Source organism: Periplaneta americana, chromosome 1, assembly GCF_040183065.1.
Source record: "Periplaneta americana isolate PAMFEO1 chromosome 1, P.americana_PAMFEO1_priV1, whole genome shotgun sequence".
Classification (NCBI taxonomy): Eukaryota; Metazoa; Arthropoda; class Insecta; order Blattodea; family Blattidae; genus Periplaneta; species Periplaneta americana.
The window spans coordinates 128,599,300-128,618,621 of NC_091117.1; the positions used below are offsets into that span (position 1 = coordinate 128,599,300).

The 19,322-nt window shown below is 35.5% G+C and overlaps 1 protein-coding gene across 6 annotated transcripts in view; it reads right to left on the reverse strand.

Moving 5' to 3' along the window:
• The window catches only part of homer (protein), a 497,710-nt gene that overhangs the window by 69,517 nt on the left and 408,871 nt on the right, over positions 1-19,322 (reverse strand). For all 6 annotated transcript variants that reach the window (XM_069827177.1, XM_069827173.1, XM_069827172.1 and 3 more), the window contains one exon: positions 16,204-16,360. In XM_069827177.1, coding sequence (XP_069683278.1) covers positions 16,204-16,360 — 157 coding nt within the window. The remainder of the gene's footprint in view (positions 1-16,203; positions 16,361-19,322) is intronic.

The following is a 19,322-nucleotide window of genomic DNA, read 5'->3' on the forward strand; positions in this document are numbered from 1 at the left end:
GTCCAGATACACATTCCCTGTGACTGTCGCCTTGATGAAGAAGAACGGTCCAATGACGGAATGCTCTATTGAATGGTACCAGGGTTGTTTCCGCGTTACACAGTGGTGAGCATGCGCATGAACATGCAGCTGTTTTTAAACCATTGTTGCATAAGCTTGGACGTTTCTATATCTTGTCAGATGTAAATTATAACAATATCTTCATCTGATTTTAAATTGTGAGCATTTATTTCTCGATCCCTCTAAGCGGAACACGGTGTATTAATAATATGGTATATTTCGGTTAATACAGTATTTATAGGATTTTTGGTGCAAAATCCTGGTTACATTATGTCTCAATTTGAAATTAATCTAAGCCATTTTTGGCTACTTGATTTACTTTACCACCACAAATGCTAAATATCTTCTATTAAAGTTCTACATTTTCTACATTAATAACTATCTCACTGTTGTTATTGTCGTTATCACTACAAATGCTGCATATCTTCTACTAAAGTTTTACATTTCCTACATAAATCACTATCTAATCGTTGTTTTTATAGTTATCATCAACAGAAATGCTACATTTCCTGCATAAAACACCTTACTGTTATTTATTGCCGTTATAACTTTCTCCGTCCTTATTACCACTACAGCTATAAGATTTTAACAACTGCTAGACATTCACCGATAACCTATCATCATTTGATTAGCAGGTGTAGCCTAATGTATTGTTCAAGACAACACTGAACAAACGCAAAGCAAGGGGCACACAACTGCACATTAAAGAAAAGAAACGTGTCTCCGCTTTCCTGTTGCGAATCCGTTGGATCTGTGTAAACGATATGCAAGTCGCATTCTTAAAGCAGTGGTGTACAAATGCGGTTGATACTTTTTTGCTTGAGAGATCTAATGTAATTGTGAATTGGAAAGTAATCAGAATACATCGCATGCACGTAACGCGCTTTGCCGACTTCTCACGTGATTTAAGGGTCTGACATGATCACGATTCGTGCAGAATCGGGATGTGAACTTGAGAAAATCCACGCAAAATAGTCACGACAGGTCAAAGAAACTGCCGAATATGAAATCAATAAACGTCTACTAATTATGGTCAATAAGATGACTCGGGCGTGTGGCTACTAGCCACATCCGCCTCGCAAAGCAAAGTATTTGTTTGTTGGATTGTCAAGAATCGACAATATCCAAAGGCTACGTACATGAACAATACAGATCAAATACCGTACTTTAATTTTCTCGACATAATATTACTGTTCAATATTGTAAAATGTAATATCAAACTGAAACATCTCTGTGAGCTTGCAGTTTTATTATAGGGTCATGCTGTTGTCATAATTACAGTCATCGTCACTGTCATCTCGTCATTGGCGTCATCCACAGAAACGATATCTTGGGTTTTGTATTGTGTCAGATTTAATTTTTCCCCAAATGTGGAAATGAAAACTGCATATATTTTAAGTGTCTAATGAAAACGTAGGTGTAACCAACTTAACAGAATAGACACAATCGGTGTCTATTGAACACCCGGTAAAATAATAAAACACGACACGTTACAAGGTCTGACACTGACATGCAACCCGTCTCTTTCTTCTTGTGTGTATACCAGCCATGCCCAACAAGTGAAATTCGGGGCAAAGTGTAACTTGCTGTTCTCAGTGTGCGAGCGTAACGTGACGTAGGCGCTGGAGTTGAAGCGTCCGGCTGTTAACTGAGCACTCCCTGCAGATCTGCAAGTTCATGCACATCTAAGAACTAATAATTTAGCCCGAACATACATACAGTACAGAAGATAGCTATACAGCACACAAAATGTCAGAAACAGTGTCTTCTTTGAAACGAAGGTCATCATCGCCTACAGTTTATTTTACTGTTCAATGGGAACAGATGCATTTATTTTGTAGAATGTCATGGAGTGGCCAAATGTTCAATCTGTGCAAAAAATATGCATCAACTCATAAAATTTAATTTGTAGAGACATTATTTTTCATATCATAGCACGGAGTATGATAAATACGAAGACAAGGAATATGCGGCTGTTGTTGATATGCCCAAGAATAAGTTGATGGAAGTAATAACTGCATATATTATTATTATTATTATTATTATTATTATTATTACTACTATTATTATTGTTATTATTATCATCATCTGATAGAGACTGGATTAATCTTGCACAGGATAGGGACCGATGGCGGGCTTATGTGAGGGCGGCAATGAACCTTCGGGTTCCTTAAAGCCATTTGTAAGTAAGTATTATCATCATTATTGCGAAATTCATTACTGTTTTTACAAACTTTGTAATGTCGATATAGGCTACTTAACAAATTATTACATATCGATATTATTATTATTAACTGCTGTTGTTATATTATTATTATTATTATTATTATTATTATTATTATTATTATTATTATACCACCGCTGTGAAATAATGATTAGCATATGAGATATACTATTAGATTCACAAAGTTGTTGTTCATCTGATCCTAGTAAGAAATACTGTATCATATTTCAGATTTGCTCCAGTAATGTCTTATGATTTAGAACGAATATTTTCAGAGTACAAATACTGTTTTTTTCTGAACATAACATGAGTATTTATTTTGATAAAATGAAAATGTTTATTGTTATTTGTTATAATGAGGCTAGAATCATGACTGTACACTTTGTATGTTATTTTTACATATTATATGGCCTGGCTAAATTATTTTACATTAGGAATTACAAAGTTTACAATTACAAATTATTGTTTTTTATATTATTCGTTTATTGTTTTCTAGTTCTAAGGCCGTAGACGATTGGAGCACAAGCTTGGTTACTACCCGGTTGTACATGTTTGTCGTTCTGGTACACTGACATTTAGAGCTGCACTCTACTTTTCATTCGGTAGAGATAGGCCTATAGTCCAAGCTCACACAACTTAAAAGTTTTGGTACCAACTTCCTACCTCTGATCTGAACCCTTGGTTTTTAGTCAACTGTCCGAAGACAGGTTTGAACCTCATAAGTGATACCAACAAGGCACCATTTCTTGATTACTTTTTGCTGAAGGCGTAAATTCATTTAGTGAAAAATCAGAAACAATAATAATCTGAAACAGCGTATTACGGATGCATATGCAACTATTAATGGAGATACGTATTTAATGTGCCGCGTTGACCGCAATGTGTATTAGCCCAACTTTCCGGACTTTATAGACAAACTATATTTCGCGTGTGAAGTGTGGAAATAACGTTATTTTTACACAGGTCTACAGAAATATTAATTAGTGGCTGCACAATGATACATCCCAGCGTACGCGTAGGTGTAGCTTGAAAACCACAGTCGTTGGTTCGAATCACGCATTGGAAATAACTAAGTTATATGTCTGTTTTCTGTCAATGTGATATTGTGTGTGGTCTTAGGTGGAGCTCTGACGTAATTCTGACCCATGTCACGCGAGGTAAGCCGCATGTTCCATATATAAAGGGGAGGTCTTGAAAAAAAAATACAGATACAGATTCAGTCTGACGTCGCGAGCAGAAAAAATGGAAGATATACTCTGTGATAAATTACTAACATGAGATACACGCAGGGTGTGAAGTATGACGTAAGAAACAAGACAACCAAAATATGCACATCACACAGCACATTATTCAGTGGCACCGACAGTCCGCCTGAGTGTTGTTTTGTGTACAGAAAAGCCTGGCGCCGTGTAATGCATGTTACTCGGTTTAATTTCTTGCTCAACGAGTTCGTTATACTGGCCACTTGTGTAAAATTATCTCGTTTCTACCATTTTGCTCAATTATATGCGGAACGTACACAGTCAAACAAAGTTCTCCCTGTGGGTATGTTGTCGTAGATGCTAGCGGGCAATTACAAGTATATCCTCTGCGGAGAGAGCCACAGAACAATAATGTACGGAGTTTAACAAGAAACATCTAAAACATACTTGCAATGATGGCACTGAGTATTGAAAATTCATACGAAAAACAAGCAGCCGATTATTACAAAACTGCAGCAATAATGAAAATTTGTACGAAAAACAAACAAAGAAATTACTATCGATACTATCGAAAACACATGAAAAATTATTGGCAATACAATAAATACAAGAATGCAATAATAGAAGCAATACAATATAATTATGAAAAATTGGCAATCCGATACTTCACGATTCCCTTTACAATATAAACAGTAATTGCTTTAAACTAAATCAAGTGATGGCGGAGAAGTGGCGAAAATAACGTGTAAAGGCACCACACGATTGTCGCGTACTTAAAATGCCGTACGTATCGGGGCTGACTGAGATAGCTACTGTGGCTCTCACAATTGAGCGTACATATGATATTTTATGTTAAAATATACTGTATTACAGATGGGTGGATTTTACTTACGGAAATAGACACCACTATACTTTGACATTTTTTTATCCCCATATCCAAAAAAAAAAAAAAAACAATGCAATCTAACTCTTTATATGAGCCGTTAAGAGCAGAAGTGGTGTAAGTGAAAAATGGGTAATGAGGGCTAAAGTAAACATTCTGTAGAATACAGCGCAAAGTAGCAATTAATATTAAATTTATTTAAAATATTAGTAGTCAGTGGATAGCAAGAAGGCCATATTAATTGCTACTTTGACTTACACCACTTTTGCTCTGAACGGCTCATATGATGTGTACACCTATTTTAGTTCCGCAGAGTATACAAAACAGAAACACAGAATTGAGCGTACATTCTAATGTTTGTTTACGTTTAAGTTCATGGTGAGAGTAGGGGACTCGAATCAGGTCTGTCATTACTCTGAGAGTGCTGTGATAGTACAGATGGAAGAATGAGTGGACGCAAACGACTACAGTAGAACGAAATTCAATAGTGAAATTAGCTCTAGAAGGTAAATCTTTGAGAAATATCGGACAGATTGTAGGAAGAACACATTCTACGATTAAAAAATACTGTGGATAAATTCAAATATGAGGTACTGCAGAAAATAAAGAAGGAAGAAGGCGAAAACTCATCCTCTCTGAGAGAGACGAACTAAATATTGTGCTACAAGTGAGAAGAGAGCTACGACAAAGTTGCAAAAGTTGCGTCCGATACCGAAAATCTGTTTCCAGCGAGACTATTCGTAGAACATTGCGAAAAGCAGGTTTGAATGGGCGAAGATGTAGAAAGAAGCCCTATATAAGCGAAGTGAACAAACGTAAGAGATTGAGATTTGCTAAACAATATATAAACTGTGCTCCTGAATTCTGGGATTCGGTTATGTTCAATCTCTTCGGGTCAGATGGACAGATTTATGTGTGGCGGAAACCCAACACAGCCCTAGAAGAAAACATATTCTACCCTCTGTCAAACATGGATGGGAATCCGTCATGTTGTGGGGCTCTAAGTCTGCTGCAGGCGTGGGTAATCTGCAGTTCATTGATACCACCATGGATAAATATGCTTATTTATCAATTCTAAAGAACGTGAAAGAAAGTGCAGTGAAACTAGGTTTGGGGCCGTCCTATTATTTCCAGGAACATAATGACCCCAAGAACACCGCCCACATTTTGCAGATGTGGTTGTTATATAACACTCCAAGACGACTCCAGACGCCACCACAGTCGCCGGACTTAAACCCCATTGAGAATCTGTATTAGAATTTGGAGAAAAAATACAGAAACCCGAAGTTACCAGCAAGTCAGAATTGAAACGAGTTCTACAAGAATAGTGGCTACAGATGAATACTTCAGTGACCAAAAAATAAACACAATCCATGCCCACACGGTTGGCTGCTGTGATAAAAGCGAAAGGAGGTTCCACCATATATTGAACATGAAAATGTGCTGTAACAGATAAGAGTGTACGCTGAATTTTGTGACTGCCTAAAGTGACACTTTTTGTTTCTTAATTTTTTTATACTGTATATAAGCGTCATACACAAAGAAATGAATTATGTTATGTTATATGGAATTATATTTTTAATTTATTATTAATGTAATGGAATTACGTAAACACATCTGTATATATTTGTACTAATACACGAGGTGTACGCTCAATTGTGAGCTTAAGTCCATAGGCCAATTGCCTTACTCTGAATTACACACTTTTATTCAGGGAATACAAGGAATTTACAAGGGGAGAAGGCAGTTAATTAATACCTGAAAACCAATGGTACATGCACATTTGTCGTCTTCTATTATGTTATCAGAAATTAAATCGTACGTTGCACTGGAAAGTTTTAAATAAGACAATTTACTACCTCTGCAAATGAAAAGACTTTGACTCCACTCGTACAAACTATCGTCCCTATAATTTTGTCACTCACTAGAAACACAATGGTTCGAAAATTTTAACATTCTAAGTTAAAATGTGACCTCAAATTCCACAAATTACAATTGGTAGCTCACACTTAGTTCTCCGGTAGGGAAGTGAGTACACCCAATATAAGAATGGAAAAAGTCATGACGTCATGAAATACAGTATGGTTGTCATTTGTATTAAATTTATTCACGCAAACTATCTATTATTTGGACATGGAGTAACAGAAAATATTTAATTCTCTACATAATAAATATTCGTCTGACTAGTTCTTCTTAAAAATTTCCAATTGGCCTATAAACAATTTATTTTAAACTTCTGTTGTGTTCAATTGCACGCTATCCAAAGGCAGTCAGCCGAGAAACAATTTCATTCACACGACTAAGCCATGTCGTGACTGAAAAAATGGTAACATTTTTCTTTGCAATGCGTTCTATATATATTGTATTTACACGGCATGTTTACTCTTCCATTTTTTACGTGGTGTTGCAGAAGGGGGATTGTCCCATGGTTTATCTTTTTTATTTCCGGGAAATGTATAAGCTACGGCTGACGCCTTCCCTAGGAACGGAAACAGTCACGCAGTTAAAGTATGTTTTCTCAAATATGTATTTATACATTCTTTTAAATGCCAAGGATAATATCTAGACATGTTTTAGAGATAAGTATAATATACAGAAAGATATGTTTTCGGAAGTATGTGGCGTTCACATTACGATCAATCTCTCTTAGTACGAGTAAAAAAAAATGTTAAGAAATATACATTTTAGACCAAAACATAGAAATAAACAATTGAATACACGTGCAAACAAATATATTATGTTCTTACTCACTACATTCAAAAGTACAATTATTGTCGAAAATAAAACTGCATATTTACAAATTACTTCCTACATTTTTTTACGCATTAGAGATACGAGTAACGTGTGATTAACGAGAATTTACCGTCCCTTACGAAGATTATTTCCAAAGATATTCTGAGCAAAAAAATGCCATATAAATATTTGTTCTAATCTCAATATTTTCAGAAATAAGCTAATTTGCAGTTTGTAAAATACCATTATTCTTGAATTTTTAAAGGTAAAAGAATAGGCTATTACAGATAAGGAACGAAGTATTCAGGAGTATCATTTCTTTAATTAACTAGTATTCTGAAGCTACAAATATGTTGTGAATTCCAAAGTTGCTTCGTACAGATTTTTTTTTTTTCGATTTTTAACTACAAAATTACATTTTCTTACGCATTTATCACAACAACTGTTACAAATCCCGCCACTCTGGTAAATTCTTTAAGACTACATTAGGATGCATAATTAAACTGTAAAGAATGAAGTTCCTAAAGTTTATGATTTGTAACAATTTTTGTGATAAGTGTGTAAGAATGATGTCATTTTTAGTTAAAAATTGAAAAATAAAATCTGTGCAAAGCAATTAACAACACATGTTTAACTTTAGAACACTAGCCAATTAAAGAAATTACACTTCTGAATACTTCATTCTCTATTTGTAATATTTTACCCATAAAACTAAAGAAAAAAAGGTATTTTACTAACAACTTCAAATTAATGTAACTTTGAAAATATTGCTATTAGGACAAATGTTTATATGACATTTTTTGCTCAGAATGTCTTCGGAAATAAGCTCAGTAAGTGACGGTAATCCTCGTGAATCACTCTGTATGTATATATATATATATATATATATATATATATATATATTACATCCTCGTGAATCACCCTGTATATATAATATATACTTACTTACAAATGGCTTTTAAGGAACCCGAAGGTTCATTGCCGCCCTCACATAAGCCCGCCAGTGGTCCCTATCCTGGGCAAGATTAATCCAGTCTCTGTCATCATACCCCACCTCCCTCAAATCCATTTTAATATTATCCTCCCATCTACATCTCGGCCTCCCTAAAGGTCTTTTTCCCTCCAGTCTCCCAACTAACACTCTATATGCATTTCTGGATTCGCCCATACGTGCTACATGCCCTGCCCATCTCAAATGTCTGGATTTAATGTTCCTAATTATGTCAGGTGAAGAATACATTGCGTGCTGTTCTGTGTTGTGTAACTTTCTCCATTCTCCTGTAACTTCATCATATATATAATATATGTATATGTGTATATATTATATACCCATATACTGTACATATATACACAAACACACATATATACACATATATATAGACTATATATACACATACACACATATATACGTACATATATACAGAGTGGAAGGTAAGGTGGTACTTATTGTAGGATGTGATTCCTTAAAATATAACGATCAAAAAAGTCTAATACCATTTTGCTCGTTTTTGCGAGGTTTTTGAAGAAATAATACGTTTATGCCGATATTTTGATCGCGAATTTTACGAATACTGTTTAAAATGCGGTTTAATTTTTTGTATAACAACGAAGAGAAGTTTGTTATGTTCACGTTGCAGCAGTATTTTAATTAGAAAATTCACAGATTTCGAATTAATCGATTGAAGAAACATTGGAAACAGTGATTGTCGAATCACGTACAGAAGGTCTAAAAATCTGACATCGCTGTCGGGACGGCAAACAGTTTGCGTAGTACTAGCAACTGATCAGCTATTGTGATGTTTACATTGCATTAGTGTGCAGTTGGACGTACAGCGATACAGTTTAGTTTATTTCAAAATTACGAGATACCAGAGTTCAGAAATCGTGAGTACTCACACATGATACTGATTTATGGAGAAACATTTGAAAATGCTGCTGAAGCTGCCAGATTATATCAACAAAGATTTCTGAATACAAGGCCACCAAATTCTAGGACTTTCGTTGCGACAGTGCAGATGGTAGATGCATAATTCCTAACTATGAAGTAGGACGATCGCGAAACAAAAATCAAGCTGAGGAACAAATTTTACATCTTGTAGACGATGATCCCACTATGAACAGCCGTGAAATAGCTCGCATTGTTGATGTATCCCATTGGACAGTTCTGAGGATTTTGAAAGAGCAATTGTTGCGACCATATCATTTCCAGCGAGTCCAGAGCCTCACAGAAGCAGATTATGCCCCGAGACTAGAATTTTGTAATTGGTTCCTTGAACGGGGCCCATATTTTCCGCACTTAATCTTGGCAACTGATGAAGCCACGTTTACAGGGCATGGTCTTTCCAACTTTCACAATAGCGACACTTGGGCCGAAGAGAATCCTCGCAGAACACGTAAACATCATTTTCCACAGAGATTTGCTGTAAATGTGTGGGCAGGAATCGTCAATGATTCTTTAATTGGTCCTTACATCTATCCGGGCGGCTAAATGGCGATACTTATTTAGCATTCCTGCAAGCTATACTTACAGATCTGCTAGACAATGTACCCTTAATAATCAGGAGAAACATGTAGTTTTTACATGATTGTGCCCCGCCGCATATTACGCGTATAGTTCGTGACCATTTAAACTGTAATTTTCCTGGCAGGTGGATTGGACGTTTTGGACCCGGTAGTTGGCCTGCTAGGACACCAGGTCTAAATCCACTTGATTTTTCTTTTGTGGGGAGATATGAAAAGGAGAGTTTATAATACGGACATTCCGAATGTTGAAACTCTTCGCGAACGTATTTTCCAGGCCGCGAAAGAAATTCGTAACAGTGAAGGACTACTGGCCAGAGTTTGTCATAATTATTGGACTAGAAGATGCGAAAGCAGCACGCACGCTGATGGTGGACATTTTGAACAGGGTCTGTGAGATGTGAGTGGAATGTGGTTTAGAGACTTTATTACTCTTTATTTCATTATTAACGCCAAGAATTAGTGATTCGTAAAACAACAAACTGTAACGTTAATTACATCTTGTTCACAAAGTTACATCAATTTTATTTTTTCATTAATTGTAACTGAAACTTCAGTCCTAAATGTTTTCACTAATTTGGACATAATTTCTGATTGTCACGTTATTTCTTGTTATTACTGTATGTATTTCTTGTTTACATTAAAATTATTATGCAATACTTAGTACTGAATTGTTTTTTAGTTGGTTATTTAACGACGCTGTATCAACTACGAGGTTATTTAGCGTCGATGAGATTGGTGATAGCGAGATGGGGCCGAGGATTCGCCATAGATTACCTGGCATTCACCTTACGGTTGGGGAAAACCTCGGAAAAACCCAACCAGGTAATCAGCCCAAGCGGGGATCGAACCCGCGCCCGAGCGCAACTTCAGACCGGCAGGCAAGCGCCTTAACCGACTGAGCCACGCCGGTGGCTTGAATTGTTAGTGTATTGTATTGTAAGTTGATAATTCTGTATTCACTGTTGAACTGCGCCCGAATACGAGGTATTTTGTTCATTCGGGTTATTAATTTACATTTTCTGACATTAAATTACACAAGCTAAACAAATAATAGATACGTCCCTATCCGGAGTTTACGTAGGTCATTTTTGTGCGAAGATTTATCCCCAGATTAGCTCGCGAAGTATTACACCGATGCTCAGTACATTTGTTTGCTGCCATCCTCCCCTCACCTGCTGCAAGGTACACGGTGAAAGGCAGTTGAACTTAACCCACCCCCATCAAGTCGCTGACCGCATGTGGTGTGGGGTACTACTTATGCGGCGTTGAGACACTTTGCAATTGCCGTCAGCGCTTTCGAAACACTTGTAATTATCTCACTGTCCTTAAGTCCTATAATTTGTTTTATTTGACAAAACTTATTCCAAATAGGTTCCTGACAATTATTAATGTACTACCACCTTACCTTCCACCCTGTATATATTTGATTCACAAGGAGTTCCCGCCACTTACGGAGCTTATTTCCGAAAACATTCTGAGCAGAAAATGTCATAAACATGGGTCCTATTCTCAATATTTTCAGAGTTACACTAATTTGAAGTTGTTAAAAATAACTTTTTCCTTTAGTTTTAAGGGTAAAAGAATGAGCTATTCAGAAATATATTTTCTTCAATTCCCTAGTATTCTGAAACTAAAAATGTATTGTTGATTCCTTAGTTACTTTGTACAATTTTTTTTCTAGTTGCTTTGTACAAATTTTTTTCTTCAATTTTCAACTGAAAATTACATTATTTTTACACTTATCACAATTGTTACACGCCTTCTAGCAACTTGATTCTTCACAATTAAATTTTGCATCCTGATGTATAGTCTTAAGGAGTTTACAAGAATAACGTGATTTATAACAATTCTTCTTATAAGTGCGTAAGAAAAATATAATTTTGTAGTTAACAATTGAAAGAAATTTCTGTACGAAGCTACTATGGAATTAACAACACATTTTTGGCTTCAGAATACTAGCCAGTTTAAGAAATTATACTTCTGAATAATTCATTCTGTAATTTTATTGTGACATCCTTCACCCTTAAAACAAGGTGTTTTTTAACTTCAATTAGTGTAACTCTGCGAATATTGAGAATAGGACCCATGTTTATATGACTTTTTTGCTCAAAATATCTTCGAAAATATGCTCCGTAAGTGGCGGTAACTTCCCGTGAATCACTGTGTATGTATAAATAAAATGATGTTGTTCAGTCAACTGTCCGAAGACAGGTCTGAACCTCACAAGTGATACCAAGAAGGCACCACTAATGAGGCAAATAGGCCAGGAGATAATGGGGTAGGGTGACCAGTTTCTTTCTCCCTCCATTGCATACATCGTCCACTAGATACATATTACACTAGTCAGACTTCAGATGCATACAAACAATTATTCTTCCTCTGACACATATCGTCAAGTGAGATGTACTGCCTGATATAATAGATGTACATATCAGCCAGAACCTCAATAAGAGGTAAAGGAATGGATGATACAAGAAAGAAAAATATAAAGACTTAGGCCTAAATAAAGCCATGACATGACTGTGCAGCTCCCAATCTGGTTAATGTCAAATTCGATTATTTTTTAAGGAACAGTATCTCCGAAATTATCAGAAGAGACCTACAATATTTAGAGCTCTTAGTTCAGTGACCGGTGTATTTCAAGAACGATCTGTACAAATAATGTCTTGCTTTATTTTAGCATTAGTTTAAATCTATAATAAAATTGCATTAACTTCATATACTCGTAAGTTTTCGTCCATGACTTCGATAATTCTTTAAGTAAGTAAACAAGTATTTAAGTAAGTTGGTAAGTGAGTAAGTAGATGTGTGAGCGAGTAATTGAATGTATGTATGAATGAATGAATAAATAAATAAATAAATTACAGATAATGCTAAAATGTTGAAATAACTTCTCAAATACACACTATGGAATTTCCGGTTCCTCTGAACATTTGGAAACATAATTGTTCCTTTTGTTGGAAAAAGGATGTTAAGTTATGGAAAAATTTATTGAATTGAATTTATTGAATATCATTACAGTCAGTAGCAAAAATATGTGCAATGGCTAAAGTTAATATAAATAGCATGGTAAAGTTTGTGTCGCATGTTATTCATGTCGCCTTCGTAGGGTATGAGCCCAAAACTGTTAAAAACAAAGGTGTAAAATTATTATTATTATTATTATTATTATTATTATTATTAAAATGTGTTATTATTAAAATGTATTATTACTGGCCTATTATTATTATTACTATTATTATTATTATTATTATTATTATTATTATTATTATTATTATTGCCTTAGTAACTAGAACAGACTATGATACAGCGTAATTTATAACTGGATTAAGTGAATTTATGCCATTATGAACAAAGTAAAATATATGACATAATAATCTTTTATATATTATAATAATAATGTGCTGGTCAACGGCAATAATAATAATAATAATAATAATAATAATAATAATAATAATAATAATAATAATAATAATAATAACAAACAATAGCAGTAGTGTATTAATAATTATATGAAAGATATTCCTAACATATAGACTAATTGCAAAACATCTCTCTCTCTATCTCTCTCTCTCTCTCTCTCTCTCGGGAACTGCACACATACTAAGATGTCCACACCTGTGGCGTAACGGTTAGCGCGACTGGCCGCAAAACCAGGTGGCCTGGGTTCGATTCCCGGTCGGGGCAAGTTGCCTGGTTGAGGTTTTTTCCGGGGTTTTCCTCAATCCAATATGAACTGGACACCGGACTCATTTCACCGGCATTATCACCTTCACCTCATTCAGACGCTAAATAACCTAAGATGTTGATAAAGCGTCGTAAAATAACCTACTAAAATTAAGAAGATGCCTTAATTTGAAATATAATTTGCATTATCTATATATTAGATACTGTAATTTGAACTGGTAATGGAAATTTCGAGAAAACGGCTGAACGGATTTTAATAAATGTCCCCTCCTTTTGGAGCTTGGAACCCAAAGATGTGCGGAAAAATAGTAGTCTTCAGTGATATGTCAATTTTGCTACATCAATTTCCTCTTTTCCAAAATACATCTGTCGTCAGTTTTGAGATATAATGACTTTTCAGAATAATACAAAATACAAACACACACTACAATGAACAGCATCACAAGAAGGCCATGACCTGCAGGATTGCTGACATGTTTGGAGTTCAGATAGCTAAGATTCTCTGACATTATAATGATAATATATGTCGATCTTCATTTGTGTAATTTTTTATAACTTTTCGTGGTTATTAAAATCGTCAGGATTTACAGGTCTGGTGTGTAATTTCCTGAGTGCAACTGTGTACTGGATATTAAAAACTACATAATTTAAGAACGTTTGATGAGATTGCTACCATTAAAAATGAAATATTATTATAATTAATGCAATTATGCGAGTATCTGTCACTAATTGTAGATATTAATGCTATATTAATGATATGAAAGTGATGTCCAAAATCCACAGGTATCTAATACACTCCAAACGTTGTCAGATATTATTGCTAACAATCTTTATGCTATTTCCTACAAAAATGCAGGACAAATATCGGCAAAGAAGAAAAGTTTCGTTGATCATACTGAGTTAGAACAACGGCGATATACAAAAAACTTTCTGAAGAGGATATTGCAGGTGTTTTTGTCTCCGTAGATGGTGAGCCACCACTACCGTTATGTTGGCAGACAAGGGGGCCAAATTAAGCCCTCACTGTAATCTGATTAAATATAGCCCTTCCTCTTCTCTTATGATTCACAACTGTAACACAGTGACACACGCCAGCAAAACAAGCCCACTGAAAAGATTTTACTTCAGTTTGTACCATTTCGGATTGCTGATCGTAACCATTCATTAGTTACACAAGTCAATTCAGAAATATTTGGTAGATCAGTAGACTATTGAGGAAGCGCAAAAATTGCAGTTCCTAAGGAAATACCAAAAGGTATTGCTTACTGATAAAATGAAAAGGCCTACAAGATTTTGTAGTCTCATGATCACCTCAGCCAGGTATCTTAGCAGGAAAAAGTGATTCTGCCCTCTACATTTCAAGGTAGTTCACGAAACATGCAGCAGCTATACCAAGGTGCTATGTCTATTGTTCTTGACTGTATTGTTTCTTAACTCTCACCTAAAAATAATTCGCAATAACCTGAAATAGCTACTGCATTACTCCGACTGATCGTCCTGACATTGTTACTTGCATTTTCGCATTGAAACTAACGAACTGAAGATGGATAGGTTCGAGGAAAAGTATTCGGCATAAAAAAATTTCAGAGGGAGTAAGTTCACTATCATGGAAGCAAATAACTTTCAAAATGTCTGGTATTCTTCATTGAAAATAAATCTGAAAAAATTTTATTTGAACTTTTTATGAACTTAGTTTACAGCATTTGCTGCACAAGTCACTAGTTTATGTGGAATTATCGGTAAAGGGTAGTTGAGCACAATAGGTGTCCGCATAGCCAGGAAACGTAAGGGCAAGGTAAACTATAAGTTCGTGGAAGTTATACTCCCTTGGTGTGCGTGAAATAAAGCAATAAGAATTATTGTTCTGTATTGGAATTCAGTCTTCACAGCAAAAATAATTGATTACAATCGCTCTGATTTCTCATTAAAGGTAGAACAGAAACAATTAAAACCTATCTTGGATGTTAAATATTCAGTTTATATAACATTTAAAGATGGTACCATGTTATAAAATTAGTAAACATACAAACCTAGCAAAACGAAATAAGAATATCTGAAAAGTGAAATAAATGGACCAGTAATAACTTCAGTACGACACGAAGAATTTTATCATCATTACAAACAATGTAACTCATGAAGGTATTGATACTAACTATACAGAAAGGTAAACGTCTTCGAACCTAGCAAACGAAATAAGAATATCTGAAAAGTGAAATAAATGGACCGGTAATAACTTCAGTATGACACGAAGAATTTTATCAGTATTACAAACAATGTAACTCATGAAAGTATTAATACTACCTATACAGAAAGATAAACGTCTTCGAACATGTCATGCACTCAGGAAGCTTTTCGCTGATGATGCAATTCTCCTGCCAATAAACATAGCAAGTTTTGTACTTTCATCCTTTATAAATAATAATAATAATAATAATAATAATAATAATAATAATAATAATAATAATAACAACCTAAAGTTTAATATTAAAGCTTCCACAACAGTACTACTTCGCTCATAAACTAGTATCATAAGCTATCGTAAACTGAGCATGTACACTATTTTTCAATTCAACTACGGCTACAATAAACCCCAAGTCGCATTCTACAGGGAATGATGGACATACTGTCATAAAGAAATACAAAGCCAGAAAACTCATGCTTGCCTTAAACGCACAAGAAGATAAAATCATGAGAGTCCACTCTACGCCAACAATGCTTACGAGCAGAAAGCCGACTGTTGAGTAGCGTTCGTTCAAATTCCCACTCTACAGAAATTTCCGTATGAGTTAACACTTAGAACTTGGTTCAGTCGTAAGGACGGACTCTCAGGGAGTCCCGAGGGCTCATTAATATTGTTTAGGTTTGTAGAAACAGCCAGTGAGGGCTCTTACCTTTGTGCCTTCGACGCTAATGATGCGGTACAAACTGCGGGTCGAGTCGTAGAAGAAGGACACGCTGACCGCAGCACTGGACGCCGAGATCCACGAGCGCTTCGTCTTAGGATCAATATGGAACACGTGCGCCTTGCACGAGAAGATCGGCTGCTCACTGCAAACACGCAAACCATAGAATCGTTAGACTCTCTCTTTGAAGTCTATAATCCACACGGCAAAGGGAGCATACAGCAATTTGGAACCACTGCATATGACAGCAAGTCAACTGAGGTTTATTTACATCCACTGGGGACGAAAAAGCGGCCGAGGCAATGCAATTATTAGCTGAATATCAAGATAAAAGCGAAGGCAGGGCTGTGGTGCCAACATTCTTTTTAAGGTTTCCACGTCAAAAAGAACATCTGTGTCTTGTAAGCAGACTGTATTAACACAGCGATGACGTGTTTTTAACGTTGTATGAAAACTACGATCGTAGTTCGAATCCCGCTTATGGCGCGGATTCAAATCTTGTGTCGTTTTAGAAGGATCTCCCCAACGTGTTATACGAGTAGACCAGCGGTGACCAAAGCGGGTGTCGTGATTACATCGTGTAATCACAGACATTCAAACGGGTACGAGGAGTTTCCTGTATATTGCTGTGTTTTTCATTCACGTACTGAAGGCAAGCAGTGGCGGTATCATGTCGCTCTACAAACAGTAAGAGGTGGTTTCGTAAAGAATGATGAGAACTTTTTTGTTGTTCCGTCGGACAAAATGTAATATGTTTACTTTGCTCAACGGTTCAATTAGGAGTATATAAAAACATTAATTGCCACCCTGAATAATGTATTATTATTATTATTATTATTATTATTATTATTATTATTATTATTATTATTACTGACCACTAAGTATGTGTTTCTATAATTATTCTGTACGTGGATGAATATTGATTTTTTTTATCTTCTCCCTAGAAGGATAAAATTATAAGGTCTTATCTCAAATTTAATCTTTTTAATACTTAAAGGAGGGTAACTATTCATTAGTTATTCATTTAATAATAATACCGTCGACCGGGTATACTTTACACAAAGGGGGTAACTTTACACATTTCTAGAAAAATGGTGTATAACAGCGTTAATAATGCCACACACTTCCCTCTACTACACATATGTGCTGTTGTCACGTAGAATCAGTTCCACGGAATTGCTACACATTGTCTGTAATGTGCTGCCTTCTAAACATTTTTCTAGAAATGTATAAAGTTACCCCCCCTTGTGTAAAGTATACCCGGTCGACGGTATTGTAGAAAAACTGACTCAATATTATGTGCCAACCAACTGTTAAAAGCCAGGAAGTGACATGTCTTAAATCATAGCCAGGAAGAGAAAGATGACATAAATAAATGTAAGGAAATCAGCTACTTAATGGGGTTTGAAATATATCGTGCTCTAAAGACTTTTAATAGAACAGAATTTCTCAAAAGAGTAATGATTAAAATAGCTTAAATAATTTGTTCATAAGAAGTTTTTAATTTTGAAAAACTACGAATTTCTCGACCAAGTATCGAGAGAAGAATTTAGAAAATTCCTGATTATATTTAAGAGGAAGGTTAAAAAAGAAGCAAGAAAAATCGTATATTATTCACAGGCTCTTGATGACAACAGTGGCATTACTGATACAGCAAAGCTTGAGATTTTTATCCGCGGGATTGATCAAGATGTTAGTACAGGAACCACCACTGGTTGTAGTTTTCATGTCAAGTACCTTTCCTCCGTCTCCTTACTTCATAGGCAGTCTGTCGCATGTAATCACTGTAGTTCGGGTTTTGGTCACCGCTGGAGTAGACGGTGAGTTTTTTCTTCCGATTACTTCATAAAATGGTGTTCTCAGGTTTCCTCATTCTCCTTGGAGTACATTTAACGAAAATCTCAGGATAGACAGATGGATAAGAGTGTGAAAATCTCGGTTCACATCTCCTCAATTACTTTTCATTTTTCTTTATTTACTTAATAATTTTCAATTATTCAATAACTGCGTACACTTTTTATTGAATTTCGCATAGCGTTAAATACACTTCTTGCGTATACAATGTACGGGGTTCATAATTCAGTACCGCGAGAAATGTTTAAACGTAAGTAAAATGTAATAAAATTTAATTTAAGAGAAATGTAAAAACATCACTCAACAATAGAGAATGATGAAGTAAAGAATAAGAAAAAAGTGTAAGAATGGAATTTCAAACAGAGGTCTTTATGTATACGCTCATCTATTCAGATACTAGACAAACAAACTGGAACTCAAGGGGCTTTCAGGAAATCTTAAAATACTAACATTTTAAATGCATTTTTAAAATGGCTAACTGCGTACGCTTACAATATACCCATACCTGCGGCTTGGCATACATTTCATTAAAGCATGAGTTCACGTTGGGGAAGTCTTCTTGTTAGAGGCACTGTAACATGCCCATCTCACGTCATGGGAGCCTTACGTGATTACCAATATTATCTCACCGATCTTGTCGGATGTTTGGACGTTAAGGACGTAAGACGGCAGCTGGATAAAAATTCCTCACCGGCACAATTTAGCCTATAAGCAGCAATGTTATTAAATGAGTTTAAGAACTTTTCTTTCTGATTACTAAATTAAGAAAATACATTATAGCTGTCGAGATGGCCTGAAATATACTGGTGACGTTTTTCAGTCGAGATGGGCAGCAAAATGTGGTCGGATTGCATTCTTTCGACTTCTTTTTGACTCCATTTGTAGTTCTGCGGATCGCATCGTGTCGTCCATTTCCACTGCAATTTAATTATGTATATGGAATGCAAAGAAGAAGCACTGTTATTGCTCCTTCTTTAGAGAAGAAGAAAGAAGCGTAGGAAAATTAGAAAGTTTTGGATACAACCAATTTTACAAAACAGAAGTCAAGATGGCATTTATATGGAGACAGATTTTTAAATATTTTAGTATGTCAATTGCTTCCTTTGATGTATTCGCTAACATTCTAAGAGATAAAATTCACCGCCAAGACACACCGTTGAGAATAATTCAATCCTGCAATGAAATATCATTGTACAGTAAGGCCCGAAAGTCTTGTCACCCCCCCTCCCACCCATTTGTATGTTGATATGCAT